The sequence below is a fragment of the Parasteatoda tepidariorum genome, chromosome 1, assembly GCF_982258835.1.
Source record: "Parasteatoda tepidariorum strain Cologne lab strain chromosome 1, Ptep-v5.0, whole genome shotgun sequence".
Lineage (NCBI taxonomy): Eukaryota > Metazoa > Arthropoda > Arachnida > Araneae > Theridiidae > Parasteatoda > Parasteatoda tepidariorum.
The window spans coordinates 86,550,281-86,564,475 of NC_141755.1; the positions used below are offsets into that span (position 1 = coordinate 86,550,281).

General features: G+C 28.6%; 1 protein-coding gene across 2 annotated transcripts in view; it reads right to left on the reverse strand.

The window, feature by feature from the left end:
• The window catches only part of LOC107452229 (carbonic anhydrase 1), a 48,378-nt gene that overhangs the window by 11,295 nt on the left and 22,888 nt on the right, over positions 1-14,195 (reverse strand). For both annotated transcript variants that reach the window (XM_043054477.3, XM_043054476.3), the window contains exon 2: positions 1,035-1,232. In XM_043054477.3, the coding sequence (XP_042910411.1) occupies positions 1,035-1,188 (154 nt within the window). In that variant the 5' untranslated portion in view covers positions 1,189-1,232. The remainder of the gene's footprint in view (positions 1-1,034; positions 1,233-14,195) is intronic.

The window sequence follows — 14,195 nt, forward strand, 5'->3', positions numbered from 1 at the left end:
AATAATATTCAAAATTAATTGCTTAAAGCAAAGTTTTACGTTTCATTTATGTACCAATTTTTTGCGTCATATTAATTTATAAATATCGCATAAAATTTAGTACGAAATAAAATTATGCTAAATTCAAAATAAAATAAAATTAGTCTAAAACTTAGCATAAAATATTGCGTGAAAAAGAGACATTTTATGCTTAACACTTTTAGTGTCTGCGTAAAATTATTAAAATGCCAAATAGTTGCGTAAGGAGTGCCATTACTCATTACGCAACTATATATTTGTTACGCAACTATATATTTGTTACGCAAATATATAGCTGCGCATAGCTATTATATTACGCAACTGTATATTTGTTATACTTTTTATTGCGTAAAAATGTTTCCAGTCAACTTACACAATTTCTAAAATTGCTTCAGAATAAGTACTTGAAACTAAGCAAATTTAGGGAATTTTTGTTCGCAATGTTATTTAAATAAATCTCTTTCCTGTTAAACATGACAGTAATTCTTATATAATTAGTTTATCAGACATTTCAAAATATTAAAATAAAAAGGTTTTTAAAACGAATTAATGACAAACTCAATACATTTAACGTCAAAATCGCTGATTTCCCTTGTCTTCTGGATTGGGTTGTTAAAAATTACGAAGCCACGTAGTCGAATATTGGTAGTCGTACACTCAAAATTGGTCGGCTGTTATAATATAAATTTAAAGAAATTAGAATAAAGTCTGAAAAGCAACTTTTGTGTTATGAGCCCCTAAATTCGGATGCAAAAGCCTGAGAGTTCGTTGGCTTGCAAAATTATGAATTTCAGCTTAATGGCTAGCAAATGGCTAGCAAAGCAGCAGCAGCGAAATGAAGGTGCCGTGTGTCCCTTATTTTACTGATATTTGGATAGTATTATAATTAAATCTATGCTACTATATTTTAAGAATAAATAAAAATTAATTAATAGATACAAATCTTATTCTATAGAGAATATAATTATTTTTTTTAAAATCAAATTACTCAGAAGCATAAGCCTTTTTCAACTTACATGACCCCTGACCTTCTACAGTAACTTTCCAGCCGCCTCCAGTATTCAATAAAGATTTGCAATTGTTTGGCACATAATTCCAATAAAGAGGGCGCTGCATAAGCTGTGAGTCTTGACAGACCAGAGTTGTCTTGATATCCACAGGAGATTGCATCGTTCCAGCTGCACAGGGAAAGGATTTGGTCCAACAGTTCGAGCCTAGTTCGAATTTAAAATATCCATCAAATTTTCTCATGATTAACCAAAGTTATTAAATCGGAACTCTGAAAATTTCTTCGAAAACAAACAAAAAACACAGTAAACTTTTGTTTATTTAATTGTATAGATTTTCTGTATTGTCTGAATGAATTTCAACACGTTGAATGTCATGCGGGTCACCGTTGACCGGCACCAAGTTTGTTCATGGCGCTACGGGGTCACCGGTGACCGGCGAAGCCAAGATTATTAGAAACACATATTTCGAGTAAATTTAAAATTTTTTTTAATATTACTATCGTTACTAAAATGGTTTGAAGAAATGAATGTAATATAGAACACACAAAAATGGTTGAAAGCGAAATGCTTAATTAGTGTAAACAAAGAGAGATGAATAAAACAAAATACAATAAAAGCAATCACAGGAATCCTGTTAAGCAAAGAGTGACTAATAATACACTGTTTTGCTGTATTTGAAGTGTAATTTTATTTTGCTTGAATAATTAATTTGTTAATGCAATAAGAAACAATGAAGGCATTGGTAAATCACAATTTTCTATGATTTCGTTGCCTTTTTAAAACTTGTTAAAATCTGATAAAATATAATCTATGCATGTATATTTCTCCTTTGTGGCCCCAAATTCTCTATTATATGTATATTTGTCTATTGACAATATTGCAGTAATAATTTTTTTTTACAAAAATGTCTTAAATAATAACTTAAGTAGTGTTGAATAATTAGTTACACGTTGAGCATTTAATTAGAATAATTTTGTATTTTTATAGCAATAATAATTCAGTAACGAAGTAATTATTCATGTTTAATTTTGATCCTTTTTGAAATGTCTGTAGAAATGTAAACAGTGCTGCGGTGCCGCAGACAGCCATACTAATTATTGCTAATTTTACTAGCCATACTAATTATTGCCAAATTTACTAGCCATACTAATTATTGCCAAATTTACTAGCCATACTAATGGAGCTTGCCTTTTTTTTTTAGCAATATCATAAATATATTATACGATACTCACGTTATAGATCGAGTGAGGAGGTAGTAGTACAGTGCATTTAGAAGAAATTTGGGTCCGTTAACGGATTCTTCACAAAATATCTTTTCATAAAAACGGATCTTTCACAAAATAATTTATCTTTTAATCGGACCCTTCACAAATTCGTTTATCTTCATTATTGTTTTGTTAATCGAATAAATCCTTCCCGTGGGGGGGGGGGGGGAGAAAGTCGGTTCAAAACGACCTAAGTTTCCCTCAGTTTAAATTCCAAATGTAGTATTCTAAGAAAATATATCCATATTAACAAACACCGTGTTGATCAATTTATATTTATTCAAAAATTAATTAATTGAATATTATGTAAATAAAAATTAATTTCCGGTAATTTTTTAAATAAAATATTATAAATTTAAGAATTGTTTAAACTTACTTAATGCGTAACACATTAAAAGTGATACATAACTAAGTTGTGTTATTTAAAATTTGTCAATTGAAATTATTAAAAATGTGATTGATTTTGTTTCCATTATTCGTCTGAAATGAATATTTTGTGTAGAGCAGTGTCGGCTAAATACCAAATATTTGTATGTTGCATCTCTAATTTAGTAGTAGCAATTGTTGAGCAGAATCATGCATCTATTTACACTTTAAAAACCTTTTGAAAAGCACTTCGGCAATTTTTGCAATAACAGGACCCTATTTGCACAAATTCACAAAAGCAGGACCCTAGTTAAAAGAATATGACCTAACGCTTATTTTACATTCACAAATTATGAGTAGTTTTTTCACAATTTTACAAAAACAGGACCTTTCACAATATGTCTGGAAAGGCCCCTGATTAGGATAAGTTTTCTATCTAATCTCTCACGGCAGAGATGGAAATAATTTTAATACTTCTGCTGGTCTACTATGCTGAAATATACCGAACTCATACTTACGGTAGTTCGCGCGATGTAATATGGCTGTCGGAAAGATTTTGAATTACAATAGTTAAAATTGAAATCAAAGTTCTTCCAAGCTGAAAAAGTCACGGGCAACAGCTAGACAGTGAAAAATTTGGTTAATATATTGATTAAAAATAATTAAGGTGCTAGAATAGAAGGAGGGGTTGGAGAATTAAAATACTTAAACACAGTTGGGCTACGCATTCAGCTTGGTTACTTTTAAAGTTTATAGGTCATCTAAGATAATTCTGAAAGGTGGCCAAGCTGGTCGCCAAAGGTGGTTAGTACATATTTTCAGATTTTGAGGCGGAAACGAGCTTCTAGCAGTATCAGGTGTCTGTCCAGACATTTTGTGAAAGGTCCTGTTTTTGTGAAATTGTGAAAAAATTACTCGTAATTTGCGAATATAAAATAAACGCTAAGTCACGTTCTTTCAACCAGGGTCCTTTTATGAATTTGCGCAAATAGGGTCCGGTTATTGCAAAAAACTCCTTCAAGGAGTTTTTAAATTGTAAATAGATACAAGATTATACTCAGCACTGTAAAATTATAGTAGAAAAGAATTATATTTTCAAAAATAAACAGCAATTACTGCTTCTAAATTAGAGATGCAACATACAAATATTTGGTATTCAGCCTATACGGCTATATGCAGAATATTCCTTTCGGATGAATAATGGAAGAGTCTGCCGAAGACAAAACTTAATTCGTTTACATCTTTCTTGTTTTCCTCCCTGGGAAGGGTTTATTCGATTAACAAAATAATAATGAAGATAAATAAATTTGCGAAGGGTCTGTTTTTAAGTTAAAATATTTTTCGTTTTTATGAAAAGATATTTTGTGAAGGGTCCGTTAACGGTCCCAAATTTCTTCTAAACAGAACCCTGAGTATTGAAAAAGAAAACTGGCCAAAATAGGTTGGTGGACTACTGCTTTAATTCTTTGAATAAATCTCTGCCAATTGTAACGAACTATTAATAATATATATCGAGCAATATTTAAGTTTATGTATAAAATTCACCGCCAATTTTCATCGCAATAAAAATTTGAAAAAAAGTTCTAAGAATAGTTTTGACACAATATTCGGTACAATATAAGTATTTTGCCAAATTCCGTCCTTGACTATCAATTGCAAATATAATTTTTATTTAAAACAATTATGATTAAGAAATTTACATTTAGTAATACGCGTAAAGAATTTACTCATTCTTTCTTCGAAGATTACAGGTAAATAAATTTCGTCAAGTACTCACCTCTCAAGTTGAATGGAAGAGAAAGACAGTTCTCTTATTTAAGGAAGTGGGTTTTATATTTTTGGATAGACTACCCGTAGGGAAGGTAGTTCTCGCAATTCTCAAACGATGACCATTATGCGGCTTTCCAACTGAGTCGATCATCAACTGTCCCCATTAAAAAAGACTACCCGAAGCTTTTGTTCCAAAGCCATTTCTCTTCCCCCCCTCACTGTTCTTAGTGTCTTATTATACCATTTTACTTCATAATTACTTTCATAAGTAACTGAATATGACATCATCAATATTATAACTGAAAAAAAATTTAATAGGAATTTATTTTCCGTGTTTGTCTTCCGATTGAGGCGATAATTTTTTAAAAAAAATAATTATTTACTATTTGGATTATTATATTTAATATGCACAAAAAACGATTTAAAATAAAATGCATAATTGTTTACGTTAATTAAGTTACTTGTATCAAAATTTAAAGGAAATCTGACGTATAATTTGCTTTGCATGGTTATTTCTTTTTTTATTAAAGTTATCTTTATTATTAAAACAAATTTTAGCTGTTTAGAACAATTCAGCCATTTTCTGATCACGTTGTAGACTTCTTTATAAAAACTTCTAAGACTAACTCGCATGCTGTAATAATAGGTGAATAAATGTAATAAAAAGAAATCTATGAAAAGGATAAAGAGCACGTATGTGTGTTCAGTCCGCAGGAAAAAAAAAATCCAAAAGTAACTTGATTTAATGATCGGATTTTCATTTACTATGATTCAATTTCAATAGTTCAAAGGCCTAACTATTAATTTTGCTAAATAATGAGTACAAATGATAGTTTAAATTACGAAAGCAGACATTAAAAACTTTCTCTGAATAAGCATACCCTATTTTTGAAGAAATTAGATTCTAGTTCTTGAATGGCACACATTATGAAAAATATAGTCCTTAGGCGGGAGAGCGATTGAAAGTTTGGATTCCTTAATGTTAATTTTACTCTTGACTTATTTCATCATCGCAAAGAAGTAATATTTTAAGTTTTTCGTTTCCTAAGAACTATTTGATAGATTTTTTTTTAAATTAAGGATTCAATCATTAAAAATTACTTAGCATTGATGAAGAAATTAATATACCTCACAATTAAGAACTTTTTCGCTCATTTGAAAAATGAAAAGTAATAAATAATTATGAAAAATAGCTTTTACATAGAAATCGTTGGATAAACAAATTTTATAATTATGTACAGTTTTTTTTAATTGAACATCATTAGTTGGCTAAATACGTAAGAAACAAAATTAACATTAAAGAGCAAAAACTTTTAACCAGTCTCCCGCTTAAATTATTGGGAACATATTTTTCACATTTAGTAGTTATCCTCAATATTTAAGGGGGCGAAAGTCCATATCCATCGAAAAAATGTATGTTTCTTCAGAAAAAGTACGTTTTTGTGTCCGGTTTTGTAAACTAAAAATTCTTTGCTCTTACTAATTAGCATATTTAAAGTTAAACCCGTAAAGCATTAAGATTGAGTCTTAGTAAGTGAAAATCCAATCATTTGGATCAGAAGTTATTCTGATAACGTGTCGTGTTATAATGGCGGCTAACTATTTGTTAAAACTTTTGATTGTTAACAAAAGATTATACAAAGAGTTAAGATTTGGACCAGTGTTTAAACTCAAATGTTTACGTTTTAATTTGTATCAGAATAAATTTATACATTTTTACTTTTTCAGAGTTTGTCGTTGATGCCTTAAGAAAGGTCTTATCAAATCATGGTAGATGAACTTAGGACTTTCAATTCTTTGCAATTTGACATTTGTATCCATAGCAACGGAACATTTTTTATATATCATAAATTATGCTGTTCAAACTTTTGCGCGGTACACTACTTAAGGAATAAGTGTTGTTCACCATGAAGTAAAAGCAACTAGCACCTCACCACAAATAAAAAATAAACAAAATGGAGAGTCAATATACAATTAATAAAAAAATTATAATAAATTATGTTATTTTTGTCTAAAACGAAAATGAATTAATAAAGAATTTTTTTTTTATTTGAAAGTTATTTTGTTAGAAAATTATAAAAATTATTTCTTTAAAAAAAAAATCTTGTATTGAGCATTTTATTGACAGCAATTAGAAAAAAACAATACTTTTTTAAATAAATTAAACATAAAAACATTGCTCTATTTCTGATACTTTTCATGAATACAAAAATAACTTAAAACCAACCCCATCTTATTTTAAAACTTGTTTCTTTATACGCGATAATTTTAAGGCTGGACATTGCGAAATTGCAAGGAAATGAAAAAGACCGAAACTGGAGGAAGTGCTATTTGGTGACCTTCACCTGGTAGCAGATTAGGGGGAAAACACTCCGATTAAAATAAATCTAAAATGCGTAATAATGACACAAAGTCAAAGAAGACAGGACTTAGAAATTCATTCGAAACCAAATTGAGGCGAAATATCATTTCAAAACCCTACGACTTTAATGCTTGACTTGTTTTCAAGGTAATGATGCACCAGTCATTGAAGAATGATTGCGTTGAAGATGAAACTGGTTGTATCTGTGCCTCTTGCCCTATCAAATTTTGTCATTCGCTTGGTTTGTGAAACTTATTGCTTCGGACGTGTAATTTAAAATACTCAAAATAAAACATAAACACTTTATGGATCATAAAAGTTTAAATTATAAGGGAAATAAAATAACATTTTTCCAATAGAAACTTCAGTTAGAGTCAAAAGTTGATAACATTTATTTTAAGTTAATAGTGAAAAAAAATGTAATGTTATTTTCATTTTATGGAAAGATCAAAGTGGGAAAAATTGTTTATGTCTAGGAAAGATGATTCTGCGAAAAACAAATTTCGAAGTTTGAGAATTTTCAGGAGCGAGCATTCGATTGAAATTGTAAAAATTGTATACACGAATGTAACAAGCATTTATTTAGATCCGATAAAAATTTCAAAACTAAATTTACAATTTTTGATGTTGGAAAAAAAAATAAAATTGATCAAGAACCGTTTTCCTATCAAAATCACTCCCCTATTAATACTTCATCACTAATAGTCGTCTTTTGAAGAATACTTTTATTTATTCTTCTGGTCCGCGCGAGGACAGGAACCGTTTATACCCAGTATGACCCATCTTAACTGTGTAATAACTCTCGGAGAGAAGGAGAGAGCCAATTTTCTACATTATTGAATTGATCAAAACTTAGTAATCCTCAAAATATAATAATAATCCAATAGACTTCTTTTTTTTTACTTCTTTTTTCTGACTGTTCTCTCCTTTTGGCAGTCATATGTTTTATATTTTTTACTTTATGTGTTTATTTTTATTTAGAGAAATAAGTCTCAGGTTAACATAAAATTTTATGAGAAGAAAAATTCGCAGTAATCAAACATAGTATTAATTTTTAATTTTTGATTACATTACACAAGATTAAGATTGTTATTGGAGTCCATAGATTTGCATTGCACTATTTACCAGTTACCAATCCATTACTATGAATAAATATTATTCTGTTTTCAACAGCTAATAAAAAAATAGAATCAGTATTGAAAAAATAAAATTGTCTAAGTCTTTCATATCTATGCATCCTACTTAAGACATAAAATTCAAATTCAGGGAGTTAAATTTTTAATAAATAAATCTAGTATATCATTGTTTTAGGTAACACGTAATTTATTTCTAAAACGTACCTCAAAAATGTCTACCTCTAAATATCTAATATTAAATCTAATAAATATCTAATAAATATCTAAATATCTACCTCTAAAATGTACCTCAAAAATGAAAAAAAAATGCTTTTATATTTTAATGCTTTGAAATAAAACACTATAAATGTTTTTTTTTTTTACAGTTAATTAATTAAACTGTTTCAGGTGTAAATTAATATCGCTAAACATGTTCAAAATAAAATGTTCCTCTTTTTTTGGTAGTACAATAAAAAAATATTAACTGTAAATATTTTACTTGTGAACGCATTTTAAACAATTATATCTGTTTTGTATAACATTTATCATTCAAATATGGAAAATACAAAATTATGTATTTATATTACAGATGTGGAAAAGACAAAACTATTTATTGTTAATACCGATATGGAAAAGACAAAATTATGCATTTATGATACAGAAATGAAAAAGACAAAATTTTGTATTTATAATACACATATGGAATAAAAAAATGCAATTAAGAAGCAAGTTATATATTACTCTAATGAAAATTCATTCTCTTACTGGAGGAATAAGCTAATAAAAGACAATGCTTAGTAACTCAATATGAGAATATTATCAGTCAATATTTACTTTTGGACTCATTTTGGACAATATCTTTACTTAGGCCAGGGTAGCCTGGTTGGTAGGACACTGGGCCCATGTCTAAGAGTTGGTGGGTTCGACCCTGGTTCGATCCCCGCCAGTCGAAGACTCCCCGTGTAGTAAATGGCTGATGCATGTGACTGATGCATGTTAAATCGGTAGAGTCACAAAGTCCTCTATGTTCCCATAACAAATCAATCCCTCTGGGGGTACTGATCCAGAAGTTTCCTTGTCTTCTGGATTGGGTTCAAAATTACAAGGCTACGGAATTGAACATTAGTAGTCGTAAACCCATAAGATTGGGTCGGCTGCTCAACGACGGTTATAAAATAAAAAAATAAAATATCTTTACTTTGTAATATTTATAATGCAGATAAGAAAAAAAAAGTTTGAAACGAATTATGCGTTAAATACTTTCATTGAAATTCACTTGGATTATATCTTCGTATTCTCAGAATATGCCAATGAATTTTTGTCCCCTCCAATTTTAGAATATCCATTATCAATATTCAACTAGTGGATGCAATTTAAGCAAATGATAAATGAACTGAATAGCATTAATAATACAGATATGGAAAAGAAAAAAATATGCATTTATAAAACAAATAATCAAGTTCTCTTATTTAACCATGCTCTAATTTACAGAAAAAATTAATCATGGTGTAACAAAATAAAATGAAACAAGATTAAATTTCGAATTTGGCTCTAGTATTAATACATAAACGAAAATAATCTAATCTTTTTAAATTAAAAGTTTCGTACGTCAACATGAAACTTTTAGCAGACAAATTATATCGATGCAATATTTCGAAGTATTGTTAAAGTTTTGTTTCAGATATTGAGCTTTTCATAATGATTTTTTGCAAATCAATAAATTTTTATGAAAAGGAAAAACAAAAGTTATTTCCGCCATGGAAGAGTTGGCTCTGTTTTCAATGCAGTTCCTATTTATTAAGTTTTTATTCAAATGTAGAATTTGAAATTTTGTTTCTCAATTAATTATTTTTTGTTCTTTTAGTTATGAAAAAAATCAAATTATCTTACTTATTATTGTTTAATCATTCAATCAACTACTTTTCACGCCCCACGCAATTAGATAATTGTAAAATTTTTAATGGTAACTTTTTAAATTTCTTTGAAAATTAAGAATTTTGAAAATAGTAATTGATTAAATTACATTCAAATAAGTTCGGAATTTTAAATAACCTTACTGTTAAAGGTGTAATCATTGAATGTATAACAAATGCTAAATCTAATTATTCTAGAGGCTTTCAAACTTTCTGTTAATGGAAATATGATTCTGAACAACGTTTAATTTTCGTTTCAGTAAATCAAATAGCTTTGAAAAATTATGCGTACAAAACACAACAGTAATATTTAAAGGTAAATAGCTACTTTTTCGGAAACATTTTTTTTCTTGTGTGTGTGTGTAATATCAGCTTGTTTGATAGTAAAAATTCAATCTCAATGATAGATATTGTGAAAGTATAGACAAATTTGGTTTTATTCTTTAACAAAACAAAATATAATTTCATTTTGAAGTGAAACTTCTTATGAGACTTCCAACAAGGTTGCGTTAAACGTTTAACGCTACATTTTTATTGGTACGAAAATCACGTGGTAGGATCCAGTTTTCCCTCATTCATTTCCATATTGCTTTGGTTCTCAGTAGCATAAAAATTAATTAAAAGTATTGTTTTTCTATAAATATTTTTGCATCCCTAATTTAATGTTATTTTCCTGAACCGCTATTATTACGCATTTATTCAAGAGTTTAAAACTAAGATAATTGTTTTTTTATTATTATTATTGTAATGTAATTCTGCGCTACATTTTAAAATAAAGTTATGTAGATAGGTGGTTGTAAGCAATGTTAATAAAGTTTGTCTTAAAGAAACAATATGATTTCACTAAAAATCAATTTCTACCCCTTCCTATTTTCATTTCCACATTACGAAATTTCACTTCTTCCGCGCGGAGGGACTCCACGCACTATTTTTTAAAATATATATAAGTATAGTATTAACTGTGCAAAAAAAATCTAAAGTATATTAGTGGCATAAACATGTCATTGCTTCCTTAGCAATGGTGCCATCATGTCTCAGTGGTTATGGCTCTGAATTGATCCCCAATGGCTGCTTGAAGTTCATTCAGTTTCAGTCGATAGCTACCGACTTTTCAGGGAAGTAATAAGACAGTCTGTGTGCAGAGCCATTGCTACAACCATGCCGTCGGTTAAGAAATTTTGGTTCATATCATGATTCGCCTGGTGCTAATTAACAATCCAGAGACGTTTAACGACTCGTTGTCTTTTTTTGTGTGGAGATTTTCTCCTTGTCTGCACTTGATCTTAATTATAATACAAGCTTATTCTTCTTAGAAAAATTGCTACATAAGCTAAAAAAAGTCAAGAATCAAAGTTATTTTTTCATTAAAAAAAGCACCAAAGAGTTGAACGAGTCGTTTAAGGCCACTGGATCGGAAAATCGCTTTCTTGGGATACAACGGTCTGTGCGGGAATGCTTTTTTTTAAATATTTATTATGGCATTAGGTAGATTCCTGCTTTTGTCGTGGTTATAACAAGAAACAAGTCAAATATAAATAGAAGCATGAAATGAATGGGAAATGCAATATTTTTGGACTTATTTTACTATTTTGAGAAAATAAACTATACAAAGGAATAAGGAGGGGAACTTGATAGAGGTAATTTGCATAATTCGAGCATATTTTTTTATTTTGTGTTAAAAATGAGAATTAAACGGGTACATTAAATTAAAAACAGACTGAAACAAAATAAATTAAGTTTAAATGTCATATTAAGACGAAACAAAGCAATTCTATCTAAGTTTGCATCATTTGAAATGACTTTTTCCTCGGTTTGATTAATCGATATATCGGAAAATAAAAAGAAAAGAAATTCGTTCTGGTCTGCAAATATGCATGTACTAAATATACTTTCATTTTGTTATCATCAAAAGGAAATTTTACGTATTCATTTTTAAAAAGACTATGGCGATAAAGTTAACCAGGATAATTTTTTTTAACATAAACATGCATTGACAAACATTGTGCAGTATTTAATGCACTTTGCATAGTTTTTTTTAAAAAAGAAAATAGTGCAGTAAAAACTATTAAATAAATTTTGAACAATACGTCTTTTGTAAAATGAAATATTTTATGCAAGGAAATTATACGAATCGTTAAATCATATTGATATATAGAGTACATATAAGATTATAAAACCATCCTTAGTAAATATGTTTAGTTTTTTTTTTAATTTATGTTTTTTAGAGAACACGAATTAATGTTTAAGTAAGATAAATGAGAAAATGTTTCTAAATGCAGTATTTATCCTTTTTGTCGAGCGGAGTTATATAAAGCTGCTAATCTATATCTCTCAACGTTAAAAAAAAAAAATAAATAAAAAACTACTGTTGTTTTAAAATTTCACCTTTACATTTTGTTTCGCTGCCCAAAACTTATAAAAACTTGAAAACTCAAAATTATAAAGAAAAGTGAAATGTACAGGAGTTACAATAAAATAATAACATTCAATAATTACTTCGATAATTCGTAAATGTTAAACTTGTATAAAATTCTATGCCGGCCGCTCTGAAGCCCATGGAAATGTAACTACACAATTTAAATTTTACGCGATGAAAGGGTCTTTTTTATTTATGAACCTAAGCAGTTTTTTTTTCTTAAAAAATTCTAGTTCGTTCGCAAATTATTGCAATTTTAAGTGCTTCTTACGATTTTTTTCACTTTCTTTCCTTAACTAAAGACAATTTATCCATTGTTGTAGAAAAATTTATCTTCCTCGAGATCTTCCATCTTGATTTTATAAACTTGCGTTTGACTTGATGTCAAAATTTATAAAAGAAAACAAATGAATAAATAATATTCTTTTTTAAATAAATGAAAAAAAATAAAACATAATAAAAAGTAAGAGAATAAGAGTTTGAATGTTGCTAGATATAATTTTTTATCGGCATTTTCAAAAATATAAAGCACCCAAGAGAGATGAGTATTGTTTCCAATTTGAATTGTTATATATAATATTTGGTAAATGTTTCGTATTATCAGCAAGTAAAAATACTTTATGTCACCATTCAGTATTCTTAGGTTTAAATATTTTTTTTCAAGTGCTTATTTTTTCAAATGTATGTATCAGTTCATTTTATTACTATTAGCATATTAACAAAATGATTTTTCTATTGATATGGAAAAAAAAATGATTGCGCAGCAATCGTGGTGATTAATAAGATCAACCTCCTAGTTTATAAAAGTTTGCAAGCTATTGAGTTTGACGACTAAATATTAAAGAGGTATTGTATACTTTCGTATCCAAAGACCTTTCAAGCATTTGCGCATGCGCTGCCCTCCGAGAATCGTTCTGGATTTGTAGCTTTCACTTTCGAAAACGAACAATAACCGAGAGAACGCGCCATTTATAGTTTATGCTTTCTTATTTCATCTACTTCGTAGATCAATGAAATACACTCTAGAAATAATCTTTCTTAATTATATATGAATATATTGACAAATTATAAAATAAAATGTAATAAAAAATCAATTTTTAGATTTGCATTGTCTCATTTATTGTCATTACCTTTCTTTAATAACAGAGCTCCACGATATAAGATTAAAATCGTATCATTAGATTGAAAATAATTAACGCTGACCACATCATTTTTTTCTCTCGCTAATGATTTATTATTTTACGAAATCAAACATTTGAGTGAGTTTTTATAGTTCAAGTCAATTTTGCGAATTGCAGAGCGGAAAATTTTCAGCGTTTCACCCGCTTATGATTTTTTATTGCTAAAGAAATCTATTTTTTTCCATCTAACTGGATTTAACCTCTAAGTTACTCAAAAAAAATTTAGCTTGTTTACAAGAGCGCGTAACTGTGACCACTGTCCGCAAAACGCGTTTATCATGCATGTCAAGAATAATAACTTAATTCAAAAATATTATTCCTTTTTCAGGTTAATATTTCGTATTTCTCAGAATGAAGATTTTTGCTTATTTTCACAATTTTAAAATTTAATAAATGAATTTTTATTGAACAAAAAGCTAATCATTCAGCTACTGTACAATAAGCTTCATTCTAAGGAATGTTTCAAAAACTTTAAATCTTTAGTAACCGAATTAATGGCATTTAACATTTTTTGACAGCATGCAAAAAAGTTCATTCCCTAATAAACTGGAACTTAAAATATGTCAATTGAAATTATTAAAGATGTGAGTTATTCTGTTTCCGTTATTCGTTCGAAATGAATATTCTGTGTTGAGCAGTATAGGCTAAATACCCAATATTTGTATGTTGCATCTCTAATTTAGTAGCATCAATTGTTGAGCAGAATCTTGTATCTGTTTACAATTTAAAAACTTCTTGAAAAGGTTTTTAGCAATTTTTGCAATAAAGGGACCCTATTT